Source organism: Notolepis coatsorum (genome assembly GCF_963971535.1).
Source record: "Notolepis coatsorum genome assembly, chromosome: 8".
NCBI lineage: Eukaryota > Metazoa > Chordata > Actinopteri > Aulopiformes > Paralepididae > Notolepis > Notolepis coatsorum.
In genome coordinates, this window is record NC_140172.1 from 131,775,937 (window position 1) to 131,801,120 (window position 25,184).

A 25,184-nucleotide genomic window follows, 5' to 3' on the forward strand; every position below is an offset into this window, starting at 1 on the left:
AGACACCACTGATGTCTCTCTCTCTCCCTCTCTCCCTCTCTCCCTCTCTCCCTCTCTCTCTCTCTCTCTCTCTCTCTCTCTCTCTCTCTCTCTCTCTCTCTCTCTCTCTCTCTCTCTCTCTCTCTCTCTCTCTCTCTCTCTCTCTCTCTCTCTCTCTCTCTCTCTCTCTCTCTCTCTCTCTCTCTCTCTCTCTCTCTCTCTCTCTCTCTCTCTCTCTCTCTCTCTCTCTCTCTCTAGTTCCTACATTAGTAGACACCACTGTCTCTCTCTCTCTCTCCCCCTCTCTCTCTCTCTGGTTCCTACATTAGTAGACACCACTGATGTCACTCTCGCTCTCTCTCTCTCTCTCTGGTTCCTACATTAGTAGACACCACTGATGTCTCTCTCTCTCTGGTTCCTACATTAGTAGACACCACTGATGTCTCTCTCTCTCTGGTTCCTACATTAGTAGACAACACTGATGTCTCTCTCTCTCTCTCTCTGGTTCCTACATTAGTAGACACCACTGATGTCTCTCTCTCTCTGGTTCCTACATTAGTAGACACCACTGATGTCTCTCTCTCTCTGGTTCCTACATTAGTAGACAACACTGATGTCTCTCTCTCTCTCTCTCTCTGGTTCCTACATTAGTAGACACCACTGATGTCTCTCTCTCTCTCTGGTTCCTACATTAGTAGACACCACTGATGTCTCTCTCTCTCTCTGGTTCTTTCAACTTGTACATGTTGCCAAAGCAAATGATTAATAACATAAGCATGGATTACAAAACACATATTAATGTCATAGTACATACAGAAATTATCATCATAAAATAGAACATAAAATATTACGGCATAAACATGTCAGGTGACTGTCACTCACTGTCCCTCAGTCTATGGCAGGCAGCAACATAGGCTGCTGCTAGCTCACAGCTTGTTGAGTCCTCCCCTAGTAGGACTGGTCGTTTTTCCTGTATCTGGTAGTGCAAGAAAACCTTTTGTTATTACAGTTTTTCTCAATTGCTTTGGTGCATTTCTCTGATCAGAATTAAAGTTATCATAACTGTTAGTGCATTTCTCAAAACAATTAGTACAAACTGCAAAATAGTTGATAACCTGCAGAAGCGTGTCACTTGCTCAAAATGGATAGTTCATTCCTCAAAAGCAAGTATCCATGTCAATGAAAGTGTCACTGTCATCAAAATGAAAAGTCCTGACACCATTGTTTATGAACAAGATAGTCAAATGGCTTTGTCATGTTTTCATTATGACAGATCACTCTGTAAGTGTTTTCCAATGCAAAAAAGTCAGATATTGGTGACACTACCTGAAAATGCTCAAGACAGCACTATACACTATTTGCACAGCCATTTGAAATCTACAGTTACACATTACTGTACACACTGTACACATTGTAATATTCCCTCCTTGTTGGTCTGGGACATCAATGGTTGCTCTCTGTCTAATGGGATTTCTTCCACGCGGTCTACCTTTTGCCAGATTGAAACCCGCCTCATCAACGTATAATGTGTGCAGTGGTTCCCTGGTACACGCTTTATCCCAGAAGAGCGAGAGATAAAAACTATAAACTTTTCCTGTGTAACATAATGCATTTTGGACAACATATTGTACAGTATGAACTGTCATGTAAGTGTACTGCATGGCACTACACAAAGTAACCAGTTTACAGCACTGAACATTAGAGTATGCATAGAACACATAAATGTTTTACTTGTGCATACTGGTGGCGGATCTCCTTCACTCCGCATTTCTTTGTATACTTGTATGCCGTGACAAATAAAACTCTTGACTTGACTTGACTTGACTCTGTTCCAGTCAAATGGCTACTCATTTGTCAATTGTACTACAATTGTTTCATGCGCATTTAATTTCCACTGAGCACTCTGTCAATTGTAGCGATTGAAACGGATTCAATATTCCCAAAGATATTGTCATCCTCTATAACAGCGCTTTGTATCTCTGTCAACCTTATGGCATTGTTTGCAATCACCATTGCACAAATGGCTTCCTCTTGTTGCGGAGTAAAAAGGGGCCCTCTTCCACCTCAGAAACTCATAGCCAAGCTCAGGGACCTGGGCTTGAACTATGACCTCTGCCAGTGGGTCTTGGACTTCCTGACGGGCAGACCCCAGGTGGTAAGAGCCGGCAACTGCACCTCCTCATCCATCACGCTCAACACGCTCAACATAGGGGCCCCCCAGGGCTGTGTTCTGAGCCCCCTCCTCTACTCCCTGTACACACATGACTGCGTAGCACAGCGGAACAACAACACCATCATCAAATTTGCTGATGACACAGTAGTGGTGGGCCTGATCTCTGCCAACGACGAAAGGGCCTACCTGGAAGAGGTAGAGAACCTGTCACAGTGGTGTCAGGAGAACTGCCTCTCCCTGAACGTCAGCAAAACAAAAGAGATGATTGTGGACTTCAGGAGGTCGGGGGTCAAGGACTACAGCCCCCTCAGCATCGACGGGGCACCGGTTGAGAGAGTGAACAGTTTCAAGTACCTCGGAGCCCACATATCCGAGGACTTGACATGGACCACACACATTGACAGTGTTGTGAAGAAGGCACGACAACGCCTCTACTTCCTCAGGCGCCTAAGGAAGTTCCAAGTCAGTCAGAAGATCCTTAGGAACTTCTACTCATGTACAATAGAGAGCATCCTGACCGGCAACATCACCTCCTGGTTTGGGAATAGCACTGCACAAGACCGTAGCAGACTACAAAGAGTGACACCCGAACAACTGCCTCTTTGAACTGCTGCGGTCAGGCAAGCGATACCGGAGTCTTAAGGCGAGCACAGAAAGACTCAGAAGAAGCTTCTATCCCCAGGCCATCAGGCTGCTAAACGAACAATAAACACTATGCAACAACCATCAAATGCACACAGCACACACACCCACACGCACACACTCACTCAAACAAACAACACACTGCAGCACCCACTCTCCACACTTTAGATCACACAAACACACTTTACACTTTATATTTATTGATAAAGGATTTGCACTACAACTCGTACACCTACTGTGAATTGTACCTAAATTGCACCTCGTCCCATTTCTGCCTTGCACTATATAGTATTGTATATTAGTACACTGCACAGTATTGTATATTGTATGGTAACTACGTCTATTCTGCATCGAACATTGTACATATGTCTAAACTGAACACTGTGACCTCATTTTTTTTACTTCTAATTTTACTATGTTATTTTATTTCATACTTATCTTGTCTTGCACAGTCTCTGGAGCGTAACAGTAAGAAGCATTTTGTATAAAAGTATTCTGTACTTCTGTATGACAAATATTAAAGAAACTAAACTAAACTAAACCTCTGCGAGGTTGTCTTGCAATCTTATGTGGTGCAGAGTAAAATTACAGTAATGTACAGCAAACATGAGATATACTGCTTTACAGTAACCCATATTACTGTAGTGTACAATAACAGTGCTTCCCACTTGTAAAATAATGCAGTACAGTACCATACTGTAAATATGGCAAATATTTACTAAAGTAAAGCTGTCTAAATGTAAAATGTAAAAAGTGACAAGTTCTTGTCCCACTGCAAGCTTCATGTATGACACAATGGCAGTAGTGCAGTGCAGATTGTTTAGTGCTGAATTACTGTCCAGTATACACACCTGCTCTCCCGATGAAATGTTTGAATACAGTAATTTAATTTACAGTGGTTCTCTCAACATTTGGCTGCACCCTTTGACCAGCCTCAGCCATTGTGAGGCCGTGATTGATAGATTTTGACAACTAGTTCAACATTTTTGTATGTAATGACTCAATCAATGAAATGAGGACTATTAGTTTTATAGGGAATGACTATTCAGCAGTCATAAGTATAGTTAATTTTGACTGACATGACATAAGCAAATGATAATGTTATAAAACAGCAGAGAATTGTATGAAAGCAATTGATGCATGTCCAAAAGCATTTGCAATTTGTTCGGAGGAATGATAAACTGCTACTATGATGTGCACAAATGACAAAATGTTGTGGAGGTTGAACTAACAGTTATGAGAACTTTAATTCTGATCAGAGAAATGCACCAAAGCAATTGAGAAAAACTGTAGTTCAATTTTTTTTTAAATGCGTTTCTCTAATATCTTTGTATTTTTCACAATTCGTGAGGAAGTGCAACTCCGTTTCAGGCTCACTGAGGATGCAATGACAGCATAGCCTTTGCTCTGCAGGAAGCCAGGTTTTCCTGTGCCTTCCCTTTTCAACAGCGAGGCTGTGCTCACTCAGTCTGTATTTTGTCAAGGTTCTTTTTAGTTGTTGATCAGTCACCATGCTCAAATAATCTACTATGGTGTACTGTCAATTTAGAGCCAGATAGCACTGCATTTTGCTCTGTGCTTTTGTTTGTGTTTTCCAATAGGTGATGTAGTTTTGTTTTAGCTGTGTAGTAATTTGATTTATTCTGATGGGTGATGTGTTCTGTTCCTGGGGTGTGTTAAGAGAGCAGGTTTGTGGACTCAGCCTCAGGACCAGCTGGGTAAGGGGGTTCCTGCTCTCTCTCTGGTTCCTACATTAGTAGACACCACTGATGTCTCTCTCTCTCTGGTTCCTACATTAGTAGACATCACTGATGTCTCTCTCTCTCTCTCTCTCTCTCTCTCACTCTCTCTCTGGTTCCTACATTAGTAGACATCACTGATGTCTCTCTCTCTCTGGTTCCTACATTAGTATGTGTGTGTGTCCCCTACCCAACCCCCCCCCCCCCCCCCCCCCACCTCCAATGTACAGCACTTACCCACCCACCCAACCCCACCCCACCCACCCAACCTCCTACAATGTACAGTTTCTACGTCAAATGTATATACTCTTTTTCTGGACACTTTTGTATCACAAACAGTACTGTATTTGCAAATCTGATATGTCATAAATGTATAGATGTAGCAGATGTCTATCTGTATGTCATGTATGTCATATATGTTATGATGAATTGAAAATGGGGGACCCTGATGTAAACAAGACGAAAGTCTTTCTCTGGTATGCATCCCCTTAACAATTGTATGTATTGAGCTGTACTGTACTGTACCCATTCTGCAATCTGTTAATAAACTTTTCAATCAATCAATCAATCAATCAAAACCACTGATCTCTCTCTCTCTCTCTCTCTCTCTGGTTCCTACATTAGTAGACACCACTGATGTGTGTGTCTCTCCCCCTCTCTCTCTCTCTCTATGGTTCCTACATTATAGACACCACTGATGTCTCTCTCTCTCTCTCTCTCTGGTTCCTACATTAGTAGACACCACTGATGTCTCTCTCTCTCTCTCTCTCTCTGGTTCCTACATTAGTAGACACCACTGATGTCTCTCTCTGGTTTCTACATTAGTAGACACCACTGATGTCTCTCTCTCTCTCTCTCTCTGGTTTCTACATTAGTAGACACCACTGATGTCTCTCTCTCTCTCTCTCTGGTTTCTACATTAGTAGACACCACTGATGTCTCTCTCTCTCTCTCGTTCCTACATTAGTAGACACCACTGATGTCTCTCTCTCTCATTCCTACATTAGTAGACACCACTGATGTGTCTCTCTCTCTCTCTCATTCCTACATTAGTAGACACCACTGATGTCTCTCTCTCTCTCTCTCACTCTGGTTCCTACATTAGTAGACACCACTGATGTCTCTCTCTCTCTCTCTCTCTCTCTCTCTCACTCTGGTTCCTACATTAGTAGACACCACTGATGTCTCTCTCTCTCTCTCTCTCTCTCTGGTTCCTACATTAGTAGACACCACTGATGTCTCTCTCTCTCTCTGGTTCCTACATTAGTAGACACCACTGATGTCTCTCTCTCTCTCTCTCTCTGGTTCCTACATTAGTAGACACCACTGATGTCTCTCTCTCTCTGGTTCCTACATTAGTAGACACCACTGATGTCTCTCTCTCTCTCTCTGGTTCCTACATTAGTAGACACCACTGATGTCTCTCTCTCTCTCTCTCTGGTTCCTACATTAGTAGACACCACTGATGTCTCTCTCTCTCTCTCTGGTTCCTACATCTCGCAGCGAGAGCTTGAGGACATTATCACCAAAATGAAACCATCCACTTGCTCTCTTGACCCCTTCCCCACAGCCCTTGTAAAAACACATATAACTGCCATAAGTCCTCTCATCACCACAGCCATTAACCACTCCCTCCAAGCCAGCCATGTTCCACCTGCTCTAAAAACAGCCATCATTACACCCCTCCTGAAAAAACCCACCCTCGACCCGGAAGTTCTTTCTAACTACAGACCCATCTCCAACCTGCCCTTTCTCTCCAAGGTGCTGAAAAAAGTAGTGGCCGCCCAACTTCACCAACACCTCAAACAGAATAACTTATATGAGAAATTTCAGTCGGGGGTCCGCTCAGCCCACAGCACGGAAACGGCGCTGGTCAGGGTCACTAATGACCTTCTGATGGCTGCTGACGGTGGTTCCCCCTCCCTCCTCATCCTCCTGGACTTGTCAGCAGCCTTCGACACGGTCGACCACACCATCCTCTTGGACCGTCTTCACTCCTCCATAGGACTCTCCGACTCTGCACTAGTGGTTCACCTCCTACCTCACAGACAGAACTGAGCGCGTCTCCTTGGGGGGGGGCGCAAATTCCCGGACACAGCATGTCACCTGCGGCCCCACCCTCTTCACTATATATATGCTCCCCCTTGGTCGTGTCATAAGCCGGCATGGGATATCCTTCCACTGCTACGCTGATGACACCCAACTCTACCTCAGGACTGCCCCACTTCCCTCTGCCCCCCTACCGTCACCACCTTCATCCACACTGACCACCTGCCTTGAGGAGATAAAGGCGTGGATGAGTCACAATTTCCTACAACTAAACAGCGCCAAAACAGAAGCCATTTTAATCGGCACCCCACACCAAATCAAATCATCCCCAATAACCAGCATCACCTTTTCGAGCCAGAACCTCCCCCTCTCACCTGTATTAACTAACCTGGGCATAAAAATGGACCCCCACCTGACCTTTGACTCCCACCTGTGCAAAACCTCATTCATCAACCTTAGAAACATAGCAAGACTCCGTCTCACTCAACCTTAGAAACATAGCAAGACTCCGTCTCACACTCACCCTGCCAGATGCGGAAAAGCTCGTTCACGCCTTTGTCTCCTCAAGGCTTGACTACTGCAACGTACTGCTCATCGGGATCCCTAGCAACAGCATCCAGAAGCTCCAACACATTCAGAACTGTGCTGCTAGGATCCTGATGAGAGTGCGGAAATATGATCACATCACACCCATACTCCATTCCCTACACTGGCTCCCTGTCTCCTCCAGGTTGAATACAAGGTCTCCCTCCTCACCCATCAGTGCATCCACAGCAACGCCCCCTCCTATCTAAAGGAGCTCATCGCTCCCCCGACCTCCACCCGCTCCCTCCGCTCTGGACACTCAAACACACTCCAACCCATACACAGGACACACCTCTGCACCATGGGTGACCGGGCCTTCTGCTCAGCTGCTCCTCGGCTGTGGAATGCCCTCCCTGACCATCTGAGAGCACCACAGTCCGTTGAGGTTTTTAAAAGGGGCCTAAAAACATTTATTTTTAACAAGGCATTTGCCTGAATTATTCTTTTACTTTAATTTTTACTTCTATTAATTTTATTATTTTTTAATGTTCTTCCATTTCATTGGTTGTTTTATTCATTTAACTTTTTATCTTTATCTCCTGTAGCACTTTGAGATTTTCACAAATATAAAGTGCGGTACAAATTGAATTTATTATTATTAGTAGTCACCATGATGTCTCTCTCTCTCTCTGGTTCCTACATTAGTAGACACCACCGATGTCTCTCTCTCTCTGGTTCCTACATTAGTAGACACCACTGATATCTCTCTCTCTCTCTGGTTTACATTAGTATATAGACACCACTGATGTCGCTCTCTCTCTGGTTCCTACATTAGTAGACACCACTAATAGGAGGTTCTATAGTAGGATAAATATAGTAGGTTCTATAGTAGGATAATTATAGTAGGTTATATATTAGGGTATAGTAGGAATGTATAGGAACATAGATGTACTGGCTGTTCTGTAGAGTACTAGTGCCCTCTCTGGAGGCATATAGGAACAGCAGCTTTCATCTTGCTGAGCAAAGATGGCAAATATTATTTATTTTTAAGCCAGTAGTTTAAAAATGTTATTTAAACCAGTATATGAATGACTTGTATGACACGTACCAGCATGTACACATCAAAATACAACAAAGAACTGGGTTTAGTAGGAATGTATAGGAACATAGATGTACTGCCTGTTCTGTAGAGTACTAGTGCCCTCTCTGGAGACATATAGGAACAGCAGCTTTCATCTTGCTGAGCAAAGATAGCAAATATTATTTATTTTTAAGCCAGTAGTTTAAAAATGTTATTTAAACCAGTATATGAATGACTTGTATGACACGTACCAGCATGTACACATCAAAATACAACAAAGAACTGGGTTTTCATCTAGTAATTGATGGTAACCTGCTAAATTGGAGGGGGGCTTCCCACTCTCCAGAACATTTACAACAAGCGGTGCATGGGTAAGGCTAAGAGAATTATCAAAGACTCGAGCCACCCAAACAACTGCCTCTTTGAACTGCTGCGGTCAGGCAAGCGATACCGGAGTCTCATGGCAAGCACAGAAAGACTCAGAAGCTTCTATCCCCAGGCCATCAGGTTGCTCAACGAACAATAACACTATACAACCATCAAATGCACTCACACTTTAAACAAACAACTCACTGCAGCACCCACTTACACACTTTAGAACACCTAAACACACTTTATATTTATTGGCAAAGAATTTGCACTACAATCCATACCTCAGTACACCTTACTGTAAATTGTACCTCATCCCATTTCTGCTTTGCACTATATAGTATATTGTATGGTAACTCAGTTACTTCTACTCTGCATTGAACATTGTACATATTGAACACTTGTCTACGTACGTGACTTCAAGTTCTATTTTATACTGCTATACTTATTTTATTTTATACTTATCTTTTTTGTCTAGCAGTCTCTGGAGCGTAACAGAAAAAAGCATTTTGTATAAAAGTATTCTGTACTTCTGTATGACAACTAATAAAGAAACTTGAACTTGAATTACAGACGTGATTAAATAAAGATGTTGGTGACAGACAGAAGGTGAAGCCACATAACATGTACATTAAACTGTAAAATATAAACAATAATTCTAATTGAGACCTCTAAAGGCTTATTTTCAAAACGTGTAAAATCACCCAACCTTTATTCGGAACAGGTGTCTATTTGGGACTGTTTTTATTTTAAGTTTACGGTATTTGTCATGTAGATACAATAAAAGCCAGTAACTGTGTGGAATAGTAGCATCGTGTGCAATCAGGACACTGCGGAATGCAAACAAACTGTATTTAATAAAAAACACAAACAGATCAATACCTTCACATAGGTAGGATATATATATACACATATACACAGAGGAAGATATAGCTATCTATATCAACGTGACCGGAGTCCTAAATTATTTAGAAATCATTCTAAAAAGCCACAATGAGGGATTTTTCTTACCATATAAATACGTGGTATGTTCACACAATCAGGAGGAGGGGATAGTGTTTTCAACAACAATAAATGTAAATATCCGAATTTCCAATATGCCGTCTAGAACCATCCATCAGTTTCATGACTAACCAGCTGATCAGGAGACACCAGTTTGAATATTGAAGGTTTGGTCTGATGGTGGTGGCGCTAGAGGGAAATCAATAGTCCTTTTTCTAGTGGGTAGAATTAATTAATCTGATGTTCCGTGTTTTATTACACGTATATGTTCATACATAACTATTTTGCCCGTTTTATTCTCCACCCATCGATCATCCATAGCAACACTATCATCACCGATATCCTAGAAGGGGGATCCCCCCTTTGAACAGCCCATCTGAGTTTCTGTCCTCCACATTGCCTGTGGTGCTTTTTCTCTATTGCTAGGTTTTTAGTGAGTTTTTCCTTACTTTCGCTGGGGTATGTCTGGGAGTGTTGCATTTATTTATTTTACATTTATTTTGGATTTCATGGTGGATTTTTTTGTTCTTGATTTATTGTGATGTTTCTTCTTGACTTGTTTGAAAAAGACGTGTCCGGCCCATGGGGACATTAACTTGTGATTTTGGGCTTTACAAATTAATTTGATTTGATTTGTTCCAGGCGATAGAATTAACTCCTGAATCTGATGTTCCAGGTGATAAGAATTAACTCCTGAATCTGATGTTCCAGGTGATAAGAATTAACTCCTGAATCTGATGTTCCAGGTGATAAGAATTAACTCCTGAATCTGATGTTCCAGGTGATATAATTAACTCCTGAATCTGATGTTCCAAGTGATATAATTAACTCCTGGATCTAATGTTCCAAGTGATATAATTAACTCCTGAATCTGATGTTCCAGGTGATATAATTAACTCCTGAATCTGATGTTCCAAGTGATATAATTAACTCCTGAATCTGATGTTTCAAGTGATAGAATGAACATTAAGAATGATTTGCAGAATAGTTTTTAACCCAGTTCTGATGTTAACTGGGTCAGGCTCCAATCAGCAACATCACATGGACCTCCAGTGGTCCTCCGGCCTGCCGTTCTTCCTCTCCCTCTTCCTCTCTCACATGTCTTCCACGCTCCACTTGTAGGCCATGTCCTGCACAGCCTTCTTATCAGACATCCTGGTGTAGCGCTTCACCTCAAACCCATTAGACCTGGAGACACACAGACAGGCAGACAGATGTTCAGGTACACAGGCAGACCGGTAGGTAGGTAGACAGGCAGTAAGACACACAGACAGATGTTCAGGTAGACAGGCAGGAAGACAGACCGTGTCTGGGTTCTCGAGTTACATGACGATATGTCAGGCGTGCAACTTTTTATGCGCGAGCGTCAGATTACCATCCCGGACTCCCGACGCTCTAGAACTGTCAATCATCCGCCGATTGCGAAGATTATTGGTCAGGGTTGTAGCCAATGAGTGTAGCTTTCCAATGATACCCAAGGGGGGGTGCGAATAAGGGATCTAGGTGAAAGGGTACGAGCGAAAACCAGAAGTGAATTTTTTTTCAAATGAATGGCCATGGATGAAATTGATTTAGATTAAATTTGGACCTGTACTACCATAAGACTTCAGGCTATGGATTCGAGGTGTTTTCCAGCGTATACCTATTTATTTTAATATATTGTTTTGGAATATTTCAACCACTACAGAAAAATTTTAGTACACAAGTTCAACTCAAGTTCAGCCCTGTTACAGGCTTATGCATGTGATATAAGCATAAAGTATAAAGATAAGCTTTGCAAAACAAGTATGCAGTTCAAGTAATTTTTTTTTTACATTTAGTCATTTAGCTGACGCTTTTATCCAAAGCGACTTACAAGTTCTGTACGACAAGCCATCAGGAAGGGCACAACTCTATCAGCTGAGTAACAATGTTCATCAAAGTGTTGAGTGCTACAGTGTAGGTTAGTTTATTAGGACAAGTGCGTGAGAGTAAGGTTAGTTAAAGGGGACATGTACTGCAATTCCTAGCACTATTTGGGCAACTTTACACAATTCCTGTTAGTCTATTGAAGACATCTGTAAGGTTTTTTTCCAAAAAATGTACTGTTTTATATTTCTAATCAAGTACTCAAAAACATCATTTTCCAGCTTCAAGATTTCAGGCTGTTATGGCCTGGCTCCGCCCATAAGCACTTTGAGTGACAGTCAGTCCACACAGTCTGCGACTGGTAGACAGTAGTGTTGTCAAAAATATCGAAGTATCGATACATATCGATACTGAATATTTAAAACGGCTTCGATACTAATTTCCCGAAATACCGATACTTTCTGCAGTATCGGTACCAGCTGGCGAGTGTTCTACAGCAAGTTGATAACGCGCTGTTCAGAGCGTGCTTGCCCCTCCGGCTGCTCCGAGTCCAGCCCTCCCCCTCACAGAGCCGTCTTCAGTTAGTAAACAAACATTTTAGCAGTGCCAGCGCGGATCTCCATAAATAAATGAAAGAGGTTCATGACAGCTGCTCTTTCAACGTCACTGTGACTGAAGCATTAAACCATTAACTCTAGTTTAATACAGGATACGTTGTCTACTGATGGCGCATAATATCAACAGCTGATTCGTTGTAACATTAGCTACTGCTAGCAGTTAGCTCCGTTAGCTTAGCTGGCCACCGTTATAAATACTGCATGGAAACGGAGTAACGTTAACGTTTAAACGTTATGTCGAGGTCATACAATACTACAGTCGACATAAGGTTAACGTTACCCCGTTTCCATCAAGTGTTTAAATAGCAGCAATCTTGTTGAAAATGTAACGTTACTAAAATGCTCCGAGCATAGCCTCTCTCTCTATCTACCGCTACCTCTCTCTCTCTCTCTCTCTCTACCGCTACCTCTCTCTCTCTCTCTCTATCTACCGCTACCTCTCTCTCTCTGTCTCTCTCTCTATCTACCGCTACCTCTCTCTCTCTCTCTATCTACCGCTACCTCTCTCTCGCTCTCTCTCGCTCGCTCTCGTTATCTTTAAATAAAAATCGAAACTGTTACTAACTGTAATACAAACAGTTCAGTTTGTCAGGTACATGCAACACAGATTACAGTGTTTACATCTGTCTGCTTGAGAGGGAGCACTTGGGGGGGGGGGCCTCCCTTCCTCCCCTCTCCTGTGTGGCGCGGCAGGTCCCCCCCCCCCCCCCAAGTGCTCCCTCCCCCTCTCTCTCTCTCCCTCTCTCCCTCTCTATCTCCAGAGTATGCAAAGGTGTCGGGTTTCACTGCCTCGCAGTATGAGGAAGTGGTTTTCCACTCGCTGTCTAGTCTATGTAGATTGTGGGCGGGCATTAGCTACAACCACAGAGCCAATCACATCACTGTCTTCTACCCAGAGCCTGAATGACGTGACTCAGGCCTTCAAATCAGGATGGACTAATTTACTGGAGCAGGAAATTATCTGAGCTGAATCAGAGCAATCCGCCAATATGGTATTTAGACACTAAAACACATTGATACTAACTCTTATTACTATAATACAATGCTAGAGACTGAAAAATGACATTTATAGTACATGTCCCCTTTAAGGTTAGATTTATTTTTATTTTCAGATAATGGTTGAAGAAGTGCGTCTTTAGTCGACGGCGAAAGATTGGACAGGTTTCGGCTGTCCTAACTCGGGTGGGTAGTTCATTCCACCATTGTGGGGCAAGGACTGAGAAAAGGCAGGTTAAATGTTAAAAGGTTAAGGCAAAGAAGTGGAATGTTATGCAATGGCCAAGTCAATCACATGACCTGAATCCAATTGAGCATGAATTTCACTAGCTGAAGACAAACTTACTTTACGCCTTTTACCCCGTCACTAGCTGAAGACAAAACTGAAGGGAAAAGGCCCCAAGAACAAGCAGGAACTGAAAACAGTTGCAGTAGAAGCCTGGCAGAACAAGCAGGAACTGAAGACAGTTGCAGTAGAGGCAGAACAAGCAGGAACTGAAGACAGTTGCAGTAGAGGCAGAACAAGCAGGAACTGAAGACAGTTGCAGTAGAGGCAGAACAAGCAGGAACTGAAGACAGTTGCAGTAGAGGCAGAACAAGCAGGAACTGAAGACAGTTGCAGTAGAGGCAGAACAAGCAGGAACTGAAGACAGTTGCAGTAGAGGCAGAACAAGCAGGAACTGAAGACAGTTGCAGTAGAGGCAGAACAAGCAGGAACTGAAGACAGTTGCAGTAGAGGCAGGCCGGATTTGCAACCAAGTATTAAAACAAAAAGTGAAAATGTTGTGTTAGTTTGTCCAATTACTTTTAGTCCTTTAAAAAGGAGGGTGCACATGTAGAAACTGTTGTAATTCCTACACCGTTAACCTGATTTGGATGTAAAAACCCACAAATGAAAGCTGAAAGTCTGCACTTAAAGCACACCTCGATTGTTGTCCATTGTGGTGGTGTACACAGCCAGATTTATGAAAATTGTGTCAATGTCCAAATATTTATGGACCCGACTGTAAACACTCAAACATGGGCGTACCTGTCGACCCCGACTGTAAACACACACAAACATGGCGTACCTGTCGACCCCGACTGTAAACACACACAAACATGGCGTACCCGTCGACCCCGACTGTAAACACACACACAAACATGGCGTACCTGTCGACCCCGACTGTAAACACACACAAACATGGCGTACCTGTCGACCCGGCCTGTAAACACAGACAAACATGGTGTACCTGTCGACCCCGACTGTAAACACACACACAAACATGGGCGTACCTGTCGACCCCGCCTGTAAACACAGACAAACATGGCGTACCCGTCGACCCCGACTGTAAACACACACAAACATGGCGTACCTGTCGACCCCGACTGTAAACACACAAACATGGGCGTACCTGTCGACCCCGCCTGTAAACACAGACAAACATGGCGTACCCGTCAATCCCGACTGTAAACACACACAAACATGGCGTACCTGTCGACCCCGACTGTAAACACACAAACATGGTGTACCTGTCGACCCTGACTGTAAACACACACAAACATGGCGTACCCGTTGCCCCCGCCTGTAAATACACAAACATGGCGTACCTGTCGACCCCGACTGTAAACACACAAACATGGGCGTACCTGTCGACCCCGACTGTAAACACACACAAACATGGCGTACCCGTTGACCCCGCCTGTAAACACACACAAACATGGGCGTACCCGTCGACCCCGACTGTAAACACACAAACATGGCGTACCTGTCGACCCCGACTGTAAACACACACAAAAATGGCGTACCCGTCGACCCCGACTGTAAACACACACAAACATGGGCGTACCTGTCGACCCCGCCTGTAAACACACACAAACATGGGCGTACCCGTCGACCCCGACTGTAAACACACACAAACATGGTGTACCTGTCGACCCCGACTGTAAACACACACAAACATGGTGTACCTGTCGACCCCGACTGTAAACACACACAAACATGGCGTACCTGTCGACCTCGACTGTAAACACACACAAACATGGCGTACCTGTCGACCCCGACTGTAAACACACACAAACATGGGCGTACCTTGTCGACCCCGCCTGTAAACACACACAAACATGGTGTACCTGTCGACCCCGACTGTAAACACACAAACATTGTGTACCCGTCGACCCCGCCTGTAAACACACAAACATGGCATGGCGTACCTGTCGACCCCGACTGTAAACACACACAAACATGGCGTACCCGTCGACCCCGCCTGTAAACACACAAACATGGCGTACCCGTCGACCCCGCCTGTAAACACACAAACATGGCGTACCTGTCGACCCCGTCCCAGCGGTATCCCGGGGGGATGTTGAAGCGGTTTGGGGGCGGAGCCGGCCCTTTATACTTTGGCCTCTCTGCAAAAACAACACAAAGAGACACAGGTACATATAGTTACAAGGGCTCCATGATGAAGATGAAGCAAGAGCAGGAGTACACTTCAAGGGACGATGATGATGATGATGATGATGATGATGATGATGAAGATGAAGCAGAACCAGGAGTCCACTTCAAGGGACGATGATGATGATGACGATGATGAAGATGAACCAGAACCAGGAGTCCACTTCAAGGGACGATGATGATGATGACGATGATGAAGATGAAGCAGACCCCAGTTAGTTTCAACAGTGGCGTGTTCTGTATGGCCCGTAATTCATTATAAAATAGCAACAGTAGTGTAATTATGGTCAAAACCCTATAAATAGCATTTGGAATAATGGGTCTCTCTCCGAATGTGCAGCATGGTTTACATATAGCGTTATCGGAATATACGGGGTGTACTGACTGCGCTCCGCGTAACTCAACTCGTTATTATTTTGCGCACAGACCGCAGAAACGCCCCGACCACATTCAAAAGGCTTTGCCATAACGTTAAACGAAACAAGTGGAACCCCGAAGGTGTAAGCAGAATACAAGTCATATGAACACGCACAATATAGTGTTCTTCCCCCTTCCTACTGTATAAAGAAAGAATTAAAAACGCATTGCAACGAGAACCGAGGTTATTTGTTGAGTTTATGTGTATACAAAACCCTTGCAATAAATGTGTCTTAAATGAATGAAAAGCATACATGCTCTGGATACAGAGCATATATGGTGTGGGTGATATTAGGGATGCCCCGATCACGTTTTTTGCCACAGATACCGATCACCGATCGTCGTGAGCCATATTGGCCGATACCGATACCGATCGTTTTTGATTAATTTTTTTTTTATATAAAATATATATATATATTTTTTTTTTAATAAAATATATATATTATATAATTAGACTTGTACTTGTATTATCTGCGAGACATCGCCACCACGCAACAAGCTCCACTGTCTGTGTGTACTCTAGTAGCCTCCAGCTACGGCCAGGATTCTCCGGAGCTGCAGCTGGACCTATACTCGAGTAGCCTCGAGCTACGGCCAGGATTCTCCTGCGCTGCAGCTGGACCCTATTGGTATAACGTTACTGTGCTCAGCAAGCCCTCAGCTCGAATACGCATCGAATCAGTGTTATAAGACATTGATATCAGGAGCTATCTGTAGCTACTGCTAGCTGGATATATAACGTTAATACAACGCCTCAGTGAATTATTTAGTTCAATGGGACATTTCGTTTTGAACAGTGAACTAACTTGCGCTAACGTGAGCTAACAGGTATCATACACGTCTCTACTAGACTTGCTGGAGCGTTTGTTGATGTCAGGAGCTATCGGTAGCTGGCCGGCTAGATACCGTTCGGTTAGACAATGCCTCATCATGTATTAAACTAAAAGTGAATAGTTGACTGGGTCATTTTGTAACGGTAGCTAAGCTAACGTTAGCTCAGGGAGACGCCGTCCTCCCGTGTCCCGTCACACTAGACTAGACCCGTGTTTACATGCGTGCGGGAGGGGCTGGAGGGATGAGCAGATGCCGCACCACCCGGTGTCTGAGACAGAACTCAGCGACAGCGAGTGAGATCGGTTTTGACGATCGGCGAAAATAAAGCATTATCACCGATCACCGATCGCATATTTATACTGATTATCGGCCGATAACGATCGGTGGCCGATCAATCGGGGCATCCCTAGGTGATATGACTTGTATTCTGCTTACATAACTTCGAAACTCCACCCACCCCGTCCCACAATGACAAAGCCTTTCAAACATAAATCAAAATGTTCCCGCACTTCTGCAATCTATGCACAAAACAATAACGAGTTGAGTTCTAACAAAGAACGTATTACATGCTGGGTAGGCTGATAGAGTAAACTATGATATGAATATGATATGATATAAAGTATACTGGTCCGTCCGCGAGAATAGCGAGGAGTCGGATAGCCATTAAATGCCATTTGAGAATATAGGCTATTAATGCAAAGCGATAGCCTATACATATTATTTAATGTTTTCATAAGCGTAAAGATACAACAGCTAGATTAATGATCAAGTTAGTTTACTGTATGCAGGCTTCGCAGGGCTGTGCCATGTGTTATTATATATGCGGAAGTTACTGTTGCATAATGTAGGCTATGGCTGCTATTATATGTAATTCATATAGGCTACCTAATACCGACAACAAAATAGATTGTATGCCTCTAGTACAAATCATATTATACCCAGTAGCCAATCGAACAAAACGAATAAAGGCATTCATATTCCAGCATGGTTATAATGACACACCAACGCCAAACAGTGGTTAACAAACTGTCTTTATTAGTATTTCGAGCTGTCCAGGCAGAATTGCAGCAATGGTCTTAGGGAGTCGTTGATATCTGACATCACCATGTACAAGTCCGCCAGCCTTTTATTTATCCCATAACACGGGTTGTGTCTTCTAGGTTCGGCAGCGCCTCCGTGAACAATCTCTCGTGGAGTTTCTCAGAGTTTGCTCGGGTCAGTCCATTATTTCACATCCCATGGGGGGTGTTTCATTACCATATATGGATAATCATGCACAAGCATTGACGGTAGAACAAAGAGGTATTTATCAACACGGAGTGTGCGTAGGACCCGTGTACGCATGGTTGATAAATCCCAATATTTCTGTGCGTACACACATTCAAAATTCTGTGCTTACATACAAAAATAGAACACTTTCTAAGAATTGTTGATAAATGAGGGCCCAGGAGTCCACTTCAAGGGACGATGGTGATGATGACGATGATGAAGATGAAGCAGAACCAGGAGTCCACTTCAAGAGATGATGATGATGATGATGCAGAACCAGGAGTCCACTTCAAGAGATGATGATGATGCAGAACCAGGAGTACACTTCAAGAGATGATGATGATGATGATGATGCAGAACCAGGGCCCTCATTCATCAACGTGGCGTAGAAAATGTTCTATTTCCACACGTAAGCACAGGATTTAGAATCAGTGCACGCACAAAAAAACGGGATTTACCACACGTGCGTACGCAGGTTCTACGCACACCTGTCTTGATAAATATGACTTTGATCCTACGTTTGAGCTCGTGCACTGTTCTAAGTAATTGCATACCAAAACCGCCCCGATTAACCATATACGGTAATGGGCACCCCCATGAAATGTGGAAGAATGAACTAAACCGAGGGAAGCGTGTTATGAGACAGGCTGACAGACGTGTACACGTACGGTGATGTCGGATATGATATCTATTAACCATTGCTGCCTGGGCAGCGCAAACACTAATAAAGACCGTGCTGGAATATGACTGCCTTTTTCCGTTTTGTTTGATTAATACCCAGGGATTAAAGTTCTCCTCAATTTTATTCCAAATTGCGACGGATTTTCCGTAAATTTTCTACCTGCTGCATATGATTTCTAGAGTCATACAATCTATTTTTATGTCAGTATTGGGTAGCCTATATAAACAATAATACGAGAGCATATACAAGAACAATGAATCTCACTGCCAATGATGTAGCCTATACGCCATGTGTAGCCTGCCTATATGTGATCAATACAAACTTGAATTCCATCATGTCTGTGTGCGGGTCACTGCGGGAACTCACAAGGCTGTTGTCACAATGTAAATAAGAACGTGCACTGAAAAGTTACAGTATGTAGTTGGTTGATTATTTGTATGACAGTATCCGTTTTATTTAATGAATTGAAAACATTCAGCATCGCCTTCCTCCCGGCATGCAGCAACAACATGTATCAGGCAAATGCGCATCGCAACATTGACTTAGTGGAATCCCTTTCTATTCACATAACTGCATTTGTGATGGAGCTTTGACAGCTACAGTAACAGTCTATTGCTCGATCCATCTCCAATATCACGATGGACCGTGCCGGTGGCAAAGACCCGAGGGTGGAGAGGATCTTGAATGAATTCCATCATCATATTTATATGTTGTGTGTCTGTCCACTATGTCTGTTACTTTGTTATTCCCCCCCCCTATCTATGTAAAGCGACCTTGGGTCTCTTGAAAGGCGCTATATAAAATGAAGCTATTATTATTATTGTTATTATTATCACATCTGAGCGGGAGCTCACAAATAGACTGTTAGTCTCAGTGAAGTTTCAACGTAGAAAGCATTTCGTGACCAATCTTATTTGGAAACATGAAACACAAAATAATTCGCTTTTTATTTGAAACAATATTTAATCGCGTTTGGAGGTTGGTGTTTTGCGTCTGCCCCCCCGTGCCAAACAAGCAGGCCAACCTCTTGTTCGCGTGTGAGCCCGTTATAATTACACTACTGTCGCTATTTTATAATGAACTATAATGAATTACGGGTCATACAGAAGTTGAACACTAATGCACGGAAGCTTATTTCCGCCTTGAAACTAATGCAGAACTGAGGAGCGCTTATGCCGTAGTAACGATGTTCTACCACTGTGCTCCGAGCTGTGCGTACACATAAGCACGAAGTCAAGTTCAAGTTGAAATTGATGAATCCCACTCTTTGCTTAGAAATGGTTGTACGCACAGGTTAAGCACATATCTGTGCGTAAGTCAGGTTGATGAATGAGGGACCAGGGCCCTCATGCATCAATGTGGACGTAGAACTTGACCTACTTCCACACGTAAGCACGGAATGTAGAACTAGCGCACGCACAGGGAAGTCGGCATTCATCACACGTGCGTACGCAGGCTCTATGGTCCTCCGTGTTGATGAATACCACTTTGTTCTACCGTCAATGCTCGTGCATGATTATCCATATATGGTCATGAAAATGAGGAAACACCCCCCATGGGATGTGAAATAATGGACGGACCCGAGCGGAACCCTGAGAAACTCCACGGAGAATTCACTGCTGTCGAACCAAGAAGACACTATCGCGTATTGTGGGATAAATAAAAGGCGGATTTGTAAACGGTGATGTCAGATATCAACGGCTCCCTAAGATCATTGCTGCAATTCTGCCTGGACAGCTCAAAATACTAATAAAGACCGTTCGTTGACCACTGTTTGGCGTTGGTTGTGTGTCATTATAACCGTGCTTGTAATATGAATGCCTTTATTAGTTGTGTTCGATTGGCTATATGATTTTTAGATGCATCTATTTTGTTGTCGGCTAATAAAGACCGCGCTGGAATATGACTGCCTTTTCCCGTGTTGTTTGATTAATACCCCAGGGATTAAAGTTCTCCTCAATTTTATTCCAAATCGCGATGGATCTCCCGTCAATTTTCTACCTGCTGCATATGATTTCTAGAGGCATACTACAATCTATTTTGATGTCAGTATTGGGTAGCCTATATAAACAATATAATACGAGAGCATATACAAGAACAATGAATCTCACTGCATGTATGATAGCCTGCCTTTCAATACATGAACTTGAATCCCATCATATACATAGTCTGTCCACTATAGTGTCATTGCAATGCGTTTTCTATTCTTTCTTATACAGTAAAAAGGGGGAAGAACACTATATTAATATGACTTGTATTCTGCTTACAGCTTCGAAGTTCCACTTGTTTCGTTTAACGTAAAGCCTTTTAAATATAATCAAAACGTTCCGTGTTTCTGCGGTCTGCGCAGAATAATAACGAGTTGAGCTTTATGATTTATGATGAATTGAAAATGGGGGACCCTGATGTAAACAAGACGAAAGTTGGTCTGCATCCCCAATTAACAATTGTATGTACTGAGCTGTACTGTACTGTACCCATTCTGCAATCTGTTAATAAACTTTTCAATCAATCAATCAATCAAGCTACACGGAGCGCAGTCAGTCAGTAGCCTACACCCCGTATATTCCGATAACGCTATATAAACCATGCTGCATTCATTCTGAGAGAAAGATCTATTATTCCAAATGCTATTTATAGGGTTTTGACCATAATTACACTACTGTTGCTATTCTACAATGAACTATAATGAACTACGGTTCGTACAGAACATGCCGGTGTTATTATGCACAGAAGCTCATTTCCTTGTTGTAATAATATATTCTACCACTGGGAGCTAGGTACGCCAGGTCTGACCTGTGCGTAGATGTAAGCACGAAGTCAAGTTCAAGTTGAAGTTGATGAATCCCACTCTTTGCTTAGAAATGATCGTACGCACAGGGTAAGCACAGATCTGTGCGTAGAACACGTTGATGCCAGCGTTTCCGTTAGCCGGTAATTACCGGTTTTTGACCGGCAAAATCTGTTGAAGTCCGACTTATTTAATATCTCCGGTCTTAATGTCCGGTGAAAATAATTCCCTGAGTCTAAGCACAATTTGATTATTTGAATTGTATTAAAATAGGCTAAAATTAAATAGCCTATGCGATGAACGAAACGATCATTACATTTGTTTCCTCGTTGCTTCTAATAATGACAACGACGTTGTCGGCGAGAGCTTAGTGCTGGTGTGCGGACTTTTGTGTGAAGCTGCAGAGCCAGAGAGGCAACGGCACAATGCAGTATTCCAGCAGTACTCCAATTTGGCCATTTTCAGCCAATGTTGGGTGGGGGGCGCTGCTGTGCGGTTCCCAGAAAAGAGCCAATAACAGCTAAATCAGCTTCTCTGCAGCGCCATACTCTTTGCAAATAAGTCGTTGCGAGGTGGAGAGAGTCGTCACGCAAACCACGATAATGTTGCCGTCTCTCTGCTTTCTCAGTTCTTCGCTTGATATAATTAATACAAATGTCCAATATAACGGAATTCGTTAGCTCATAAAAATGTGATTATAACAGACTGCTGTTTAGTGTCGGACCGACTGCCCACATACGCGGTCTATTTTAGTTCAAGTCAGCAGCAGCACGGAGTATCGAGGGACTTATTTTATTTGGAATATATTAATTAATGACTGTATACGCAAAAGTAGCCTAGTTTTAAGTAATAATATTATAAATCTACATGCCTTGAGGATGACATTCTTTATATTGCCTGCCTATCAATTGTTTTAAAGCTCAATAAACTATGACCGGAATTAATCTCATTTGTCCGGTAGATTGAAATCTTGCAGGTCACGGAGACCGGCAACAATTTTTTCTAACGGAAACCCTGGTTGATGCATGAGGGCCCAGGAGTGCACTACAAGAGATGATGATGATGATGATGATGATGATGATGATGATGATGAAGCAGAACCAAGAGTCCACTTCAAGAGATGATGATGATGATGATGATGATGATGATGATGATGATGATAACTTCTGGTTAGTGACTCTTGAGTTGAAATTTGTTAGAATTAGGGATGTCCGATATTATCGGCTGATATTGGCATTAAAATGTAATATCGGAAATTATCTGTATCGGGTTTTAAAAAAAAAATTACATTTATTTAACCTTTATTTACCCAGGCAAGCAAGTAAGAACAAATTCTTATTTTATTCATTCTCAAAAGTATGCATAATGTTGTGTTAATTCCACGACAAGAGATATGTAATGTTAATTACCTGAAATTATTCCGTTTTTTTGGGGGGGAAACCCTGCATATATCGGTATCGGTAATTAAGAGTTGGACAATATCGGTATATCGGATATCGGTAAAAAAGCCAATATCGAACATCCCTAGTTAGAATCGACTTGTATTTAAACCTACAGTATTAAGCCTGTCATCAGCCCTCCTAATCTACCCCACAATGCAAAGCTATGATGAACAGTAGCTAGTGTTAGCTGCAAGTAGCTGGGAGGTGACATTCGCTCACATTTCTGGTGGCTAATGTTTGCACTAGCTAACAGCAAAAGTGCATGAATGTGTATGTATGGCAAACTGAAATGTAAATAATCTGCACTGCTAATAATCATGATAAAAAAAAACACTGCAGCAAGATCAAGTATCTGACCTTTGACCCCTTGCAGCTTGTTGTCGCGTTCCTTCTTGCGTCGCATCATGGCGGCCATGGGGTCCCCCTCCCTCTCCTGCTCCCTCAGCATGCGGTCCAGGTCTTCGTCGTCACGGTGACGGGCCAGAGGCTTCTGGAACTCTCTCAGGGCATCATCGACGTTCTGCTGCTGCTTCTGACCCTGGACCAGCCTGGACACAAAAACACACATCATGTTCTGCTGCTGCATCTGACCCTGGACCTGCTGCTGCATCTGACCCTGGACCAGCCTGGACACTACAGGTCTGTATCTTCTCCGTCGTGGTGGATAACTATGCCGTAGACATGGTCAGACCAGTGGGAAGGACTGTGTCCATGAAGATAAGACATTATCAGAAGATGATATCAAAAGAAATGACACAGAATTATGGATCTTAAGTCCTGGGTCCTTCTTACCCCTTTCCCCACTGGGCGTATTTCTGGTCCTTGGCTGCTTTCTCTACGGCCTTCTTCCTCTGCTCCTCCCGCTCAGCCTCCAGGTCTCTCCTCTTCCCACTCCTGTCTCTGAAGACCGTCTGGGCTCCACGGGCTGCGTCTGAGGACAACAGGAAGAGACGTTAAGACGTAATCACCATGACAACAGTAAAACATCATCTGATAGACATCACCAAGACAACCGTAAAACATCATCTGATAGACATCACCACGACAAGAGTAAAACATCATCTGATAGACATCACCACGACAACCGTAAAACATCATCTGATAGACATCACCACGACAAGAGTAAAACATCATCTGATAGACATCACCAAGACAACAGTAAAACATCATCTGATAGACATCACCAAGACAACAGTAAAACATCATCTGATAGACATCACCAAGACAACCGTAAAACATCATCTGATAGACATCACCACGACAACAGTAAAACATCATCTGATAGACATCACCACGACAACAGTAAAACATCATCCGATAGACATCACCACGACAACAGTAAAACATCATCCGATAGACATCAGCATGACAACAGTAAAACTCTAGGAGGCGTCTATACTTTCCGTAGCCGCATTTCTGGCAGACGTTTCTGGTCATGTGACATGTGCGCCCAATAGCGTGACGAGCTGTGTCTTTGCCCATTTCCACGTCAAACAGCCTGCAAACTACCTGGCGTTCTATCGCCATGCTCTAAGACATACTCTAACCTTAACCAACTTCGAAGATTGCCTAAACTTAACCAGTGTAAAAACTGATGTCGGCCAATCAGAGAACGTCTGCCAGAAATGCGGCTACGGAAAAATATCACGCCTCTAGGAGCAGGTTACGAGGGGTTAAAGACCTTCTAGTTCCTGGTTGAGACTCTAGGAGCAGGTTACGAGGGGTTAAAGACCTTCTAGTTCCTGGTTGAGACTCTAAGAGCAGGTTACGAGGGGTTAAAGACCTTCTAGTTCCTGGTTGAGACTCTAGGAGCAGGTTACGAGGGGTTAAAGACCTTCTAGTTCCTGGTTGAGACTCTAGGAGCAGGTTACGAGGGGTTAAAGACCTTCTGACCTTCCAGTTCCTGGTTGTCTCCGGCTCTGCGTCGGTGCTCTTCCTTTTCTGTCCTTAGAACCTCGAGAGGAACCAGACCAGCCGTCCCACCAGACAGCATCCTCGGGCCCTATAGACACACATGGTTAGGGTCAGGGGAGGAAATTAGGCCACTTTACTCGCCAAATGAGAGTATTTTTTATGTTTGGCGAGTGATTCATGAAGACCACTCGCCAGTCTGGCGACTAAACAAAACAAAAAGAACATTCTGCAATCACTATCACTGGCAAACGGTGCACGTCTTCTGAGTGCTCACTTTGTTGACAGTGCCATGAGAGCACTGCACAAGACCCGCGGACATATAGAATGTTTAATAAAAGTTTGCGCAGTACTAGCCATCAGTCAAGGGAGCACTCGCAA

The 25,184-nt window shown here is 43.3% G+C and overlaps 1 protein-coding gene across 1 annotated transcript in view; it reads right to left on the reverse strand.

Annotated features, from left to right (window-relative positions):
• Window positions 1-9,395: 9,395 nt before the first annotated feature.
• LOC311233782 (uncharacterized protein) overlaps window positions 9,396-25,184 on the reverse strand; it is a gene marked incomplete at its 5' end in the record, with an annotated part of 49,266 nt that continues 33,477 nt past the window's right edge. The window contains 5 exons of the mRNA XM_084320802.1: window positions 9,396-10,747; window positions 15,330-15,411; window positions 23,250-23,440; window positions 23,685-23,823; window positions 24,786-24,894. Coding sequence (XP_084176928.1) covers window positions 10,654-10,747; window positions 15,330-15,411; window positions 23,250-23,440; window positions 23,685-23,823; window positions 24,786-24,894 — 615 coding nt within the window. The 3' untranslated portion in view covers window positions 9,396-10,653. The remainder of the gene's footprint in view (window positions 10,748-15,329; window positions 15,412-23,249; window positions 23,441-23,684; window positions 23,824-24,785; window positions 24,895-25,184) is intronic.